The 14,074-nt window shown below is 38.8% G+C and overlaps 1 protein-coding gene across 1 annotated transcript in view; it reads left to right on the forward strand.

Moving 5' to 3' along the window:
• The window catches only part of LOC104577864 (long-chain fatty acid transport protein 6), a 38,330-nt gene extending 37,290 nt beyond the window's left edge, over positions 1 to 1,040 (forward strand). The window contains exon 10 of the mRNA XM_088532672.1: positions 577 to 1,040. Coding sequence (XP_088388798.1) covers positions 577 to 753 — 177 coding nt within the window. The 3' untranslated portion in view covers positions 754 to 1,040. The remainder of the gene's footprint in view (positions 1 to 576) is intronic.
• Positions 1,041 to 14,074: the final 13,034 nt, after the last annotated feature.

Raw genomic sequence — 14,074 nt, forward strand, 5'->3', positions numbered from 1 at the left:
TTTGAGATGAAAATGAAAAAAAGGTGTTCACTGGTGTCACCACAAAAGGTTAATGGTCTCTGAAGCAGAAATTTTTGAGGGAAGAGGCTAAATCTTACTTATTTGAATATAGAAAGGACCTCGACAATGTGGGTGTGTAAGAAGAAAATGTATAGAGAAATGGAATGGAATTGCTGCATAAATTGATGTGTTAGAGAAACAAGGCAGATGGAAGTTGACTGTTGTTGTGACAGGAGGCAAGAAAAAGGAGGTGTACTAGACATGACTGCAGTGAAAGGAAAAAGGAAAGAAAGAGAGCAGTTTCATATTGTTCACAGTGATTGGAAAGCAAGACAAAGTTCAGAAAAACCTAAATAGTGAAAAGAAATGGCACTGCAGATGCCTCCCATACCTTTTCTCAGGGGAAACACTGTTATTGAAAAGAAACTTGAACAAAACATTACAAAATGGGTGATGAGAGTGAATAGAATTACCCTTATATCAAGTAAGACTTCTTAAGATATATGTGAATGGGAGCAGAAAAAAGCAACTCAGTATATATACTAAATAATAAATCATTTTCTTTTTTTTCCATAGCAAACAATGGAAATGACTGGAACTTTCAAACAACAGAAATTTCGTTTGGTGGATGAAGGTTTTAATCCATCTGCAATCACTGATCCACTTTACTTTTTAGATCGTTCTAAGCAAGCGTATGTCTCATTAACCAAAGAAGTACATGAGAGGATCTTATCTGGACAAATAAAACTTTAATTAATCTAATGCCAGGTTATTAAGAGACAGTCTATATGAGATACTGTGCAAGAAATGATAAGTTTAGTCACCAGTATTTATATACCGTTATTGAAAATAACATTTTATATGTTTGATACTTAAAAGCAGCTATCTCTTGTATCTTTCCTCATTTGATCATTATCAATCACTAATTATTTCCTACCTCTTGAGACTAAGTACAACCAAATGACCTGTACAACATGTCTGTGATCTATTTTATCTTAAATCTGGAATTTATATGCTCTGAATCTGCCAATTTTTCTTAGTACTAAATAAAATGAGGGAAACAAAATGATGCTTAGAAGAAAATAAGAACTATGTGGTGATAAAGGTTATTACTTTGAGAGAAAATATGTTACAAGCATCCCTTCTACTGTAGTTTCCAGTTCATATATACATATATATATCTTTATGAATACATATATATATATATATCTTTATGAATATATATTTTAACAAAATACAGACTTGATAAGTGGTTGGGTGATTTGAAAAAAGAAACAACCCTTGCACAGAGGACTTTGACAGAACATCTGAGGAAAGAGAAGGAAGCAGAAAATGCCCTCCAAACAAACCTGAAACTAAAAGGTTTATACCAACATCTCTGTTAGGGCTTTTGTTATAATCTGTGCTCTTTCTTTTATTTGTATACTAGCTGGTTAGAGTGTCAGATTCTGAAGATAGGCCATACTTTATAATTTGTATAGTAACAGATCAGCAGTAGGCAGAGACAATGTACACACTTAGCAGGGAAAAGGAGTGATAAAAACAATATTAGCACTTTATAGCATACATACTGACTAACAAATAGCTTCCTCACTCTTGTTAACTGTTAGGGATTATTATTTTATGGGTCCTAAAATGTAACAGAATTTAAAAAGTCCTAAATCATGTTCTAGTATACTGCTTATTTGAAGTTTTCAAATAAAGTATAAATTTATTTAAAAGAAGTTCCATAGTGTCTTGGTTTGATTTAATTCTGATTGTATAAAATCCATTTTATTTTTTGTTCCAATATGGCACTCACACAACAAAAATATAGGGACAATATCCTCCTCTAACAGATCCTAGTGCCAGCTTCCATCAGTTGCCCTAACATCCATAAGCAACAACACAGAATACTGTAAGGGAGATTCTGTTCAACTCCGGACATCAGAAGACCCTTTTCCAGCATGACTTGGAGATGAATATGCTCTGTCATAAAAGAACATGTAATCACTTGATTTCTTTTATTTTAAATTTGTTTATAAACAAGATGTTAGAACCTAAACAAAGTTTTAATTTTCTGGTTATCATTTTCATTCATTTTTCTTACCAACTACATTGTCTCCTCATAAACAACAAGGATGCAGTAGAAGTTATACAAAGAGCTTGCATATGTTTCTGAGTATCATATTGTTCATGGGATTGTCAATACAAATAAGCAAGATAGCAATTTTGCAATTGATAAAGCAGATCCGTGATCAATGTTGACATAAAAGATTAAGAGAAATATGTGCAGAACAGGGAACGGAGGGGCCATGACAGTCCAGCGTTTTCTGAGCAGTCCCGCTATGTAAGTTTCTGCAGTTCCCAAAACTGCTGTCTGCAACAGAAAGTTGTTCTAATTGTTGCTAATTCAGTTAGTCCTGAATACCATTACTCTGCTCTAGTCATAGGTGGTTATAATATAGTTCACAAATGAGTTTATAAGTTTGGGGAAAGGATTGGTTGCTTCAATCAAACACCATTTTACCTCTTTATGTCCATCTTTCTGCTTCTAATTGTGTGCTGATACTCCTACAGGATCCCTTTTTAGTTATTATAACTTTTTAATTGTTTTATTTTGTTATATTTACTTAGCTCTTACTATTTGTTTATGAATATATGCATGTCCTATGCCAAATAATATAATTTTAATAACTTTTAGAATCTGAGATTTTCACTAGCATGTGGACTTTGTAATATTAGAACAGTCATCTTGTAATAGAACACAAAATATCCTAACAAAATCAAATGCTTATTGCTAATGCTTTTAATTCAAATTTGGTATCAGATGGTATCAAATTTGGTATTACCATTTTTAAAATTCTACTTTACAAAATTTGATCCTAGTCTTGGCATTAATAAAAAGGTTCTATCACTTTCGATACAACAGGAAAAGAAATGACCAAAAAAAAAAAAGAGAGAAACAAAAGGAGATACCAAAATACTTCCTCATATTAAACAAAAAAAAAGGCACGAAGAAAAGGACTAAAAGTATGTTTGGGAGTATCGCCATTCAGTTGCTTACACTTCAAGTATCTAAGATAGCAGAGAATATTTCTGTGTGTGGGAGGCAGGGAAAAGAGGTAAGAAAACGCATTAGAGGAAGAAACATGTGTTACCCTTCACATTTTAGGCACTCCCAGGGCAGGTGATTGGTGACTCCAGTGTGTGACAGCAGTGTGTATTGCAGCACATTAAAGCTGCGCTAAGACTCTCCCAACTCTGCTGGTCGGTATCTTGTGTCACAGCAGCACCCCCTCCATTTCTTAGCATAACCTTGACAGTCTGGACAACCTGCCTGTTTCCAAGGGCTGCTAAGAGCTCTCTACCCCCTCACCAGAGGTAGGATGTTTTTGATGTCAAGAATTTAAAGCAGGAAAGACACAGAGCTGTAGGATTACAGAGCTCCAAGGCCTTTCCTTAAAGGAAAAACACTGTATTATTTGTAGTTCAGTAATTCTTTCTTTTAGCAAGCAGGCCAGCAGATAAATGAAGCATGTTAGAGCAAATTGGCACATTTCCCAAGGAGATGTAAATTGTTGAACTGGCACTGAAGTTAGGCTGAATGGTAATGATGTTTATGCAAAGTACTAGGAAGGCCCGCCCTTTCAGGATAAAACAGTTGAATTATTTGTACCAACTTGTTCTTCCCCCACTAAAATGCCCAGATGCACAGGCTGAAGGCTTGCATGTTTCTGCAAAACCGTGCACCAGTATTTGCCCTGGAAGGTTCAGCTTGTGTGGTAGTGATAAGAGAAACATCCAAAGGTGATAAGTAGCTGCCCTGCTAAATTCACATAATTTATATATATACATACATATAGTAATAATAAAAGGCATTAAATATACCAGTCTTATCTCTCATAACTACTGTTTGATTTCTTTGGTAGATGCATAAAAATCTAATGATGTTTAAACTTGAAAAAGTATCTCTGTGTATCAGCCCCTTAAAAAAGTGGACTGCTCTCAGCTTTACATAGAATGGCACCTAATGGTTTTTGTTTTCACTAAGCTTACATTGAAAAATACTTCTCAATGATAATTCCACTGTGGCTCTAAATAAAAGAGTGGAGTGTATGTAAGTGAAAAACAAGCTTCTCTGCATTTCACAACACACTATCTCATTGGGAACGGGAGGTGACTAACCCCGATACAGAGATCCAGGAAGGAAAGAGAAGGTTTACCACATTCAGGCAAAAAGTAGCACTTCTGGCTATGGAAGCTTTCATAAGAAGTGGAACACAGTCCTTAAGCGGTGGAAGTTCTTAGAAAAAGAAAAAAAACATTAACTATGAAGATTTGAGCTAGATGCCAGGTTTTGTAAGCAGATGATGATCCGTAACAGAACACATCAAACTCAGATACAAAGAGACCATCATTTTTGAAAAGCTCCAAACAGACATCACTCTGAAGCTTTGCTGCTTAGAACACTTCCTGTGACAAATACCAACCTTTGATTTATTTGTAAGCATATTTATATGCTGTAACGTGTAAGTTCCTCCTTTATTTGATGCCATTAAACGCCTTAACTAGGAACAAGTGTTTCTCAGCTTTGAGGCTAAGTAGCCAGAGAGAGCTGCTACCGGCACTGCTTCAGCGCCCGATTCAAGAGCCCCCATGCTTGGTAGGATTCCCAGATCTCACTGTGGGTGGTCTGGCAGATCCTTACAAAACAGAAGAGGAGAGCCATGGGCCTGAGAGAAAGGTGCATCCACAAAAGCCTGCTCATAGTGCAAGAACTGCCTACCTCTACTAGTAGGAAGTAACAACAAAAGGATTATATCTTAAATCCTACTCCTGGTAGTGCTTAGTGATCTAATTCAGGCTTGCTGGGAAGCATGCAGATTGGATTTTTTTTTTTTTAAGTATAATTCTACAAATTGTTGGGAAAATGATGGCCATATACATTCACTTCATTTTCTGTCCAAGCATTTCATTAGAGTTGTAAATAAGTTGTAAATAAACTTTGGTAGTAAAAGTAAAAAGACTCCATTCCTATTTTGCTGGCCAAATCCAATTTCTGTGAAGAGAAGCTTACATCTATACAAATACCTGTAATCTGCCATTAACAAACTGGTTTTGCTGGAATACTCTTATGTTCAAAAAAACATTAAGCGTGCCTCACTGTTGTCTGCGTCAATTTTTTTTTCTAATGTGTCTCTGCTGCAGTGACAAATCCTTGTGCCATTTGTCAGGTATACTCTGTAATAGTTTCAGGCAGTAAGTGCTCTCTGGACATCAGATTATTTTTGAAGACCTTTTGGCTTCCTCTTGTATTATATAAAATCTAAATTTCATTAGAGACATGTGTCATACTAGGAGGGGAAGTATAGTCAAAATAAAAGCTTAAGATGATCATTTTGTTCAGCTATTTCATTATACTAAATGAAAATCACCCCCACCCCCACGAGGAAAATGTTGATCTACTACTTTTAATTTTTCTACACAATGTTCTACGTAATTACTATTTTTGTTAAAGAACATGTGATCTATGTAAAATAATCTCTGACTTGCTTTGGTGACCCAAATCAGAGAAGCGGCCAGCGTCATAAAAGGTGTTCTCTGGAAGTCGGATTGGCAGTTTCCAGAACTGATGAGCATGACATGTTTCAGTGCTTTTTCAGACGAGTCTCTACTTACACAGGCAGGCAGTGGGTAACAATTCCCATCATGTTAGCTACACCATACCTGTTCATAGTTATGAACCCATGTATTCAGTGATCTCTACAGAAATCATTCCTTCTGCATCCCATGAAAAAGGTATCTCACCTTGTTTCTCCATCATCGTTTCTCTGTTTAATAAAGCTGACAGGAATTTTCAGCACAAAGGTCTGCAGAGCCTTGAAATTGGACAGAGTAAAATCAACTGAAGTAATACACTAAACAGCCTACAGTCTGGTTAATTTGGCCTATTAACGTATGAGTGTATGACTCATTTTTATGTCACTATTGAAAAAAGAGTACTGTCTAAATGTTTCTTAAGCTACAAGAGACTTATGTATTTGATGTGGCATTAACACTAGAGCTACTCGGAAACGAGTTATCTGAAAAATGTCTAGTTTTTAGAATTGTTTTCTTTTTACTACAAGTTTTTACTAACAACAAGAGTTTGTAGTGCTAGTTCACACAACTGACAGCTTTAGCCATCTCTGATTTTTCTTCTCACTGAAAGTTCTCACAGAGAACATACCATTACCCCTAGAGTTTGGATGGCTGAAGGCCATACCGGCGCCGTCAATACTGGAGTTCGATTTTCCCATTCCTTTTCTAAATCCAAAGTACCTCCCAAGAATTAAATGAAAACTGAAAAAGCAGGGGGGATTTTAGTTCTGGAAATTCTTAATAACATTGTTGAAGCCATTCAGTTAAACTCACTTAAACTACACAAGGTATCACTTTAGTCCCATGTATCCTTGTGCACCATTCTGTATTCACAAAGCCTTGTTCAAATACTGTTCTTTTAGCTCTTTCAACAACTTTACATTCTACAACGTATCTTTGAATGATCGGTCACACAAACCCTAGCACTAAAAGCCCTGAAACCAATATATTTCAAGGAAAAAAAAACCTCTTCCTGCTTTTTTCATCTTCTGCTTTACAAAACAGGTATTACTTACCTCAGGAAGCAGGCTTTGTACTTACCAACATCTCAGACATATTTATGCATTTATTTGCAAAAATGGGTCAATTGCCACTTAGCCCTGCTGTCATGAACATAATCTGTTAATTACGGAGCTGTTGCCAGACCTGGAGTGATTATAAAACTACTCATTCTGGTCCCTCAAAGATACTGACAAAGACTATCATTAAAAACATCTCTGCTCTGAACCTCTTACTCCCACATATTCTTTCTCTATTAAATAAATAAATAAGCAAATCTTTTTGGAAAAAAAAAGAAGGCAAGGGATAATTCTTTATTTAATGCAAAATCACCCATGGATTAAGGATTCCTGGAATTAGACTTATGAATCTCGTGACGAATGAAAACTACATTTCCTTCAACAGCAATTAATGCAGAGGTTTGTCAGGCAGATGTTCCAAATGACAGTAATCAAGTTAGAAAGCTTTTGAAAGAGCTCTCGTATTTGTAAATTACATCCACAAAATAAAACATTCGGAAACAGGAAACCGAGGGCTATGGTGACTTATCTGAAAAGAGATACAATGGAGACTAATGATAAGAGTGAAGGAGTCAACAAATATTATTTTTCTTCTAAAAATTGCAATTAGTTTCCTCATGTGTTACAGTTTGTTGATAAACCTGTTAAGATTGATGTAGATGAGAAAGCATTTCATATGAAATCACCAGTGCAAGATAAGATAGAACAAGCTTTGCAAATTTTGGTTCACATGGGGAATGGTGGAGAGAGCCCACGATTTTCAATATAGCTGTATGTAGACTCAGAGTTTAGCTCAAAATAGACTCCTTGTACTTTTAAAGGCTGGAGGCTGACCTGTTCCTCTTTTTCTGCCAAAGCTGCACTTCATGCTATGCGGCTACAGACTGTCAAGAAACCCTGTGTGTGCCAAGAGGCTCTGCGAGCCGCATGGCCTCACATGAGGTTGCTGGGGGCTGTCCCTGCTTTCCTTTCGCAGAGAACTGCATTCAAGCACAGGCCCTGGCTGCGCTGCACTGCTGTTCTTGGGCTGCTCTCCCCTTCTTGGCTCCTGTGGGACCACCTTGCTGGTGGTGAGCGCTGCCTCCACATGCCACGCCATCCTGCCATGCTATCCATGTGCCATGCTATCCATGTGCCATGCTATCCTGCCACGCCATCCTGCCATGCTATCCATGTGCCATGCTATCCATGTGCCATGCCATCCTGCCACGCCATCCTGCCATGCTATCCATGTGCCATGCTATCCATGTGCCATGCCATCCTGCCACGCCATCCTGCCATGCTATCCATGTGCCATGCTATCCATGTGCCATGCCATCCTGCCACGCCATCCTGCCATGCTATCCATGTGCCATGCCATCCGCGCAGCTGCCGCTTCACCGCCCTCTCACGCAGGACAAACCCTTCGGGGAAAACCAGTCATCTTAGGGTAATGAGAGAGACAGGTCAAAGGGCTTTGCAACCCGCAAGGCCAATGCATTCGATGGAGAAAACTACTAGCTACAGCTCCTTGAGGCTCTTTTAATTCAAATATTACCAGTGGCTGAATTTAACATCTCCAAGTAGCTGCCACAGAAGAACTATAAAAAAAGAAATGGAAAGACAAAAGGCAAAACTCAATTCAGTACTTAGAATGTGACCACAGGGATGATTTCAATTCATCTTTGATAAGTGATGAAGCATTTCATTATTTTAACTGTTGGAAAGCATCAAAGACTTTCCTTGTTTAACAGCAAAGGTAAGCTACTGACTTAGTTCCTAAATAAAGCCCGTGCATTGGAGACTAAGTATGTGTTAACACATAAAATCACAGAATTTTTGAGGTTGGAAGAAACATCTAAAGATCACCTAGGCCCAGTTTGAAGCATGGTCAACCACAGCAAGTTGTTCAGCACACTTCTGTTACTAAGAATAAAACAGGCAGCATAATTTGAAGATCTGACTTATCTGTGGCAGTGTCATGTCCTGTAACAGGATGCTAGGGTGTCATTTATAAAGACACAACGTCTTGAATCTATTTCACAGGAAAACACATCTTTCAGTGCGGAAAAGGCTACTGCAGTGCACTGAAGGGAAGCGCTTAGTCCTAAGAAACAGTCTTCTTGCCACAACTGCTCTTTCCCACCCCTAAAGATGTGCATTCTCCGAGCAGAGGAACCTTCCTCCTGGGGGCACCCGTTCCTCTAGGGTGATGCTGTAGCCCCCCTGGCCAGGGAGCTATGAACTCCCACACTGCTCACGGCCCAGGCTCTTCACAGCAGCAACTGTTCAGAAAATCTTGCTAATCCTACCACAGTTATGATCAGCTGCCATAAATGTAATGGTAGGTTATCAAGTGTGTACTATCAGGTATACGTGTGTATATGTAAACATATTTATGTAAAAAATATATGCACATATATATTTTATCTTGTGCAAAAAGAAAAAAGACCACAGTGGTTGGGAACAAAGATAGGATCCTCAAGCATGAATTGAATATTAATGAAGTTAATGAAGGACAGCAAAACAGCAGAGGTGACATAAAAACTGAAAAGCAAACAGAACACACCACTGCACTGTAAATAAAGAACCCATTTAGAGGGCTAAAAGAAAAACTTGAAATCTGTCTACTTTGTGCACTATATTCTATGATTCACAGGAATGCAAGCGATAATAAAAACATTAGGAATGTGCTTTAGTTGAACGACTATAGTATATTTAATGCCAGTCATGAAGAAGTTATAGTTAACTGCATGAAGAGGTTATAGTTAACCATATTGGTGGAAATGTGAGTGGTATCATCACTCACAGTTGAAAAAGGTTTAACATGTTTTGTTTGTACATACCACATGGAAAACAATCATTTGGTCATCTACTGAATAACGCTTTTTAAAGTAAAAGAAAAAATATTTTAATAATATTTTATTACTGTCACATTTACTATCCCTTCTAATTGTCATTATGTGCAAGAACAATTTAGGATATTAAAAAAGTAATATTAAGATATTAAAAAAAGTAATATGATATCAAAATGATTATTTACAACTATGCTCTAAAACACTTATCAAGCTGCAAAGTCAGGTTATATTTGCCCCAGTAATGCACATGTTTTCCTTGTTGTGCTGTTATTATGTGATGGCAATCTCAGAGAAAAAAATAGTCTTAGAATTCTGTACAAAAAGACCTAAACTGCTTCCAGTTGCCACCTCCCTCTAGAGCACTGCCCATACAGCTTACAGAGAGGGGATAAGCCTGCACAAGCTCGGGGTGTGCAAATAACCAAATAACCAGGGAGGTGGGCATATGACCACAGAAGAAGCCAAACTTCTTCACATTAGGATTATCGAGATCTAATCCAAATCTTGCAAGGAGGTGGAGGGCAGTTCCAAGAGGTGTTTGCCAATCAAAACTATTTCCATCTACACTGCTGCAAAAATAAGTTTCTCCTTTGAACATACACAGTCAACACAGATTGGGCTAATTAAATTAAGCTAAGCAGCCAAAGTTTACGTCTACGTTATACTTCAGCTGCCTGATCTCGGGGTCAATGTCAATGTCATGTCTGGAATTCCCCAAAGACTCAACCCTCCACATCCAAATTACCATTAAGGATAATTGCAGCAGGAATACAGATTGTCTCTTGGAAGGGATCTTGTGCTGGCTGGTCTCTCTCCGTCGCTAATATAGCGCTGCTGCAAGGGCAGATGAGATAAATGGAAGTGGCTGGGCCAGGCTGGGCCCTGCTGCTGTTGGCGGCTGCTCAGGGCCTGAAGCTGCTGCCTGCAAAGTTCTGCTCCCTGGAGATCTATAGAGCCATTGCAGAGCCAGCACAAGGAACACACTCAAACATGGAGACCTAGCAAACCTGGCATAAACTCGGTTTCAAGACTGGTTTTAGAACACAAAGCAGAACTGGCCAGATTATTAAGCCAGCAGAAATCTACTGGGGCTGCAAAGAAGGGGCTGCAAAATCAACTTACTTTGGCTGAGCTGTGTGAGCAAAATTGTGTTGCTAGGACAAGGTAGCTAAATGTAGGTTTTCCTGCAGCAGAAGCAAGGTTCAACACAGACTGCCGTGGCAATGCTGCTGCTTGAGCAATGATCTTTATCTTTCAAATTAACGTGAGACATGCACTCACATGAAATAAAACCAGCAGTTTGGACATGTCATAGAAAGAATTCTGAAATATCGCAGGATAATCGAATATTTAATCAACAGAAAGTCTTGAAACTGCACAGGCACTGCCCCATACTAATGTATACTAATTTATTAAGTAGTATGAGACCCTTTTTCCATGACTGCCTTTCTGTTGGCTATATTGTGTGAATCTGAGGTAGATGAAATGCCATGGGAGTAATTCTGAGTTGCAAGAACAAATCATAATCTCTTTTGATTTTAAAACTTCCTCATCACTTTAGGCTTCCAGAGCTCAAAATTATCTGTAGGACATGCCTCACCATCTGCATTCACAGTGTTAAGACAGCGCATGAACAAAGCTGTAGTTTAGAGTTTATTATGTGATTTCATTGTAATTTTCAACAGAGTATCATGTGGAGAGTAATTTTTGCAGATTTGATATTCTGTTCTAAAAAAGACAACCATATAATAGGAGTTTCAGATATACTGAAATAAACATGTAATATAAGACAGGAAATCTAGTTCAGAAACTTTCAATTGAGAAACTCATACGCCTCATCCAAAAGTTACAATTCTGACTGTGTGTCTTATAAAAATGTATTTTTTTTGCTTTACTGAGAACTTCACATTTTAATGCCCTGAATTCTAACCTTCAATCTGAAACCTAATGCATGGTTCTACTATGTAAATGCACATGAGCTTCCCTCTTTCTTACTGTTTCCATCCAACTCTTGATGGAAGTGCTCTTTACCTGCTGGAAAAGAAAACAACAAAATAACTTTCCAAAGGCTACAAATCAGATGACCTTGTGCAGTTCAGCTGGAAGAAACGGTCCCTTATGTCAGAGCCTTGTGTCTGTGCAGAATGCCAAGGGAGACTAAATTTGTTGGGAGAACTTGATATAAACAGAGAGCTTCAAAATCAGGGTAAGAAAATTTGGCCTCCAATTAAAATCCTTGATAGTCCAATAGCTTTTAATGAATTTCTTTATAGCAGGTGCTGTATGTACTATCCAAGGGGCCTATTTGTTATGATTATACCTGTCATTTTTTATGACTTTGCATATGCTGAGCTTGTAAGTTTAAGGTTGTACCATCTTAAAAAAAATAGAATAGAGATCAGTATATGTGATTTCCTAGTGGAGGATAACAACATTAAACACTGCTTGCTTTGTGAAGTGTCAGAGAGATGTTACGATTTCTCCTATAGTTTTGTTGGTCAAACTGGGTACAAAATGCGTCTTTTCTTTGCTGCTAGCAAGCTTTACCTTCCCATGTGTGCTGGGACAAGGCAGTTGTGCTCTTCTCCACTGTCTCAGGTGCGACTTTTCCTGCTGCTCCTCTGGTGAGATCTGGCATCTGGGAGGATGGACCAACCCCCTCTGCACATATCCGGGTCCCGGTCCCTCTTTAATCTGAAACAGGAAGGGAGGTAACAGCTAAAGTAGAGGAGATCCTCCTTACGCAGATCTCAAATGAGTGTGTTACTTCTTGCCATTCCATAAACCTAACTGTCACCAAAAATGTTTTCTGTTATTCAATTAAATTTGAATCTTGTCATTGTACCAAAATACCGGTTGCATATTCTGCGTAACTGAATAATTTGTACTCAAATATATTCATTGCAGGGAGGAACTGAGAAAGGTAAGAACTCACTACGGTGTATTTTCTCATGAAAGATAGCCCTAGTCTGCAAAATGAAAAAAAAAAAAAGGCAGCAGATTTAAGGCAGCATTAATCAGAAAGACTACTATTTGTGCTATGTTTTAAAATATATATTGAATTCTAGAATGGCACTCAATTAAAATAAAGTACAAATTAAGAACTAGAAACCAATTTAAGTCATGGAAAATATATTGAATTCACTGAGTATTGAATTTGTCACCTTTTCATTTGGAAAACTGGAACTGATTCAAGCCAGCTAATGACTGGGCCATAAAACTGTTCACCCCATGTGCCTCTACAGTAATAGCATTAAGTGACTGGCTGTATTCATAAATTAAATCAGCAGAACAGCAAGCATGGACAAATAATTAAAATAAACTCTGAACCCTAGCTGCTGGATATCTTTATGTCTGGCAGACAAGGTGGAATAAAGTTGCATGCACTTACTTCACAAAAAATCTCTTGTATATGTATTTCTGGAAGCAAAAATTTCTGTTTTCTCCAATTAAGTATTTTCACATATGCGACAAGATCAAATGTTTAAATAGAACCAGATGGACTGGATCTCTCACATTTTCACTGTTTTTAAAAAAAATCTAACTTTTATCAAAGAAATTCATTCAGATAGAATGAATCTGATCTACTTTGCAAGATCTACTTGGGGAGCAGGTGCAAATTCCCTACAAACCCACTGAATTCACTGGCAGCAATGAAGGCAGTATCAATGCATATTCCGGACTTGCAATTGGATCTTTTAAAAATTTTATGTCATGTAATTACTGCCTACAAACACTGCCATACAATTTGTATTTATTTTTTCTAGTAACACCCCAAAACCATAGCACACTCATTTCCTGGACAGTGTGTAAAATAAGCACTTCAGGCTGCTTTAGCACCTGACAAATACATTGGTATGGAAACATGTAAGTGAAGGCCAACTTAGACCTGTACAATTCATCTAGATGGTACGTTTTCTGAAAGAAGAAAATAGTAAAAAAAAGATTGCTCTCTTTGAAAGTCACAGATTTCCAGCATCAGTGAAGCCTGTGAACAACCTCGGGCTTCAGCACACAGACCTTTAGCTAAACTGGTATCTATAGTCCATCTCTCCACAGGGGTGCCACAGCACTGGGTGATGCCTGAAAACATCTCACTGAAATGTGGAATGTTGTAATTGAGGGGAATTTTCTAAGGGGCAACATGCTGCCCAAATACTCTTCCACAAACAACAGTGGAGTGCAACAGAAAGCAACAGCAGAAAGCTGGGCCGTGCTTCTACCTGCTGCCTGGACGCTCACTCCTGGCAAAATAAATAAATTAATAAATGAACAAGGAAGGCTGACGGAAGGGGAAGCTTGGTAGAGAACAAGGTTGGAAAGGGCAATACATGGAGCAGAAGCGCGTCTCCTCACCGCCTCGCCGCAGGGCGGCCTGGAGGCGCCCCGTGCCTGCGGAACGGGCGCTCCCGCGGAAAATGTGGCACCGGGGTCAACGCGCGCCTTCACCGCGGGCGGGCGGCGGCTCCCGGCCGCGACGTGGGGGCTGCCCGGACCGAGCGGCACCGCGCTCCCCTCGGGCCCTTAACAGGTCCGTGGCGCGAGGCGCCCGCCGGGGCGCGGCGTTTCCGCGACGCCGCGCGCACCTGCGGAGCC

The sequence above is a fragment of the Tinamus guttatus genome, unplaced genomic scaffold, assembly GCF_059628265.1.
Source record: "Tinamus guttatus ecotype Peru unplaced genomic scaffold, ASM5962826v1 Tinamus_guttatus_pri_ptg000464l, whole genome shotgun sequence".
Classification (NCBI taxonomy): Eukaryota; Metazoa; Chordata; class Aves; order Tinamiformes; family Tinamidae; genus Tinamus; species Tinamus guttatus.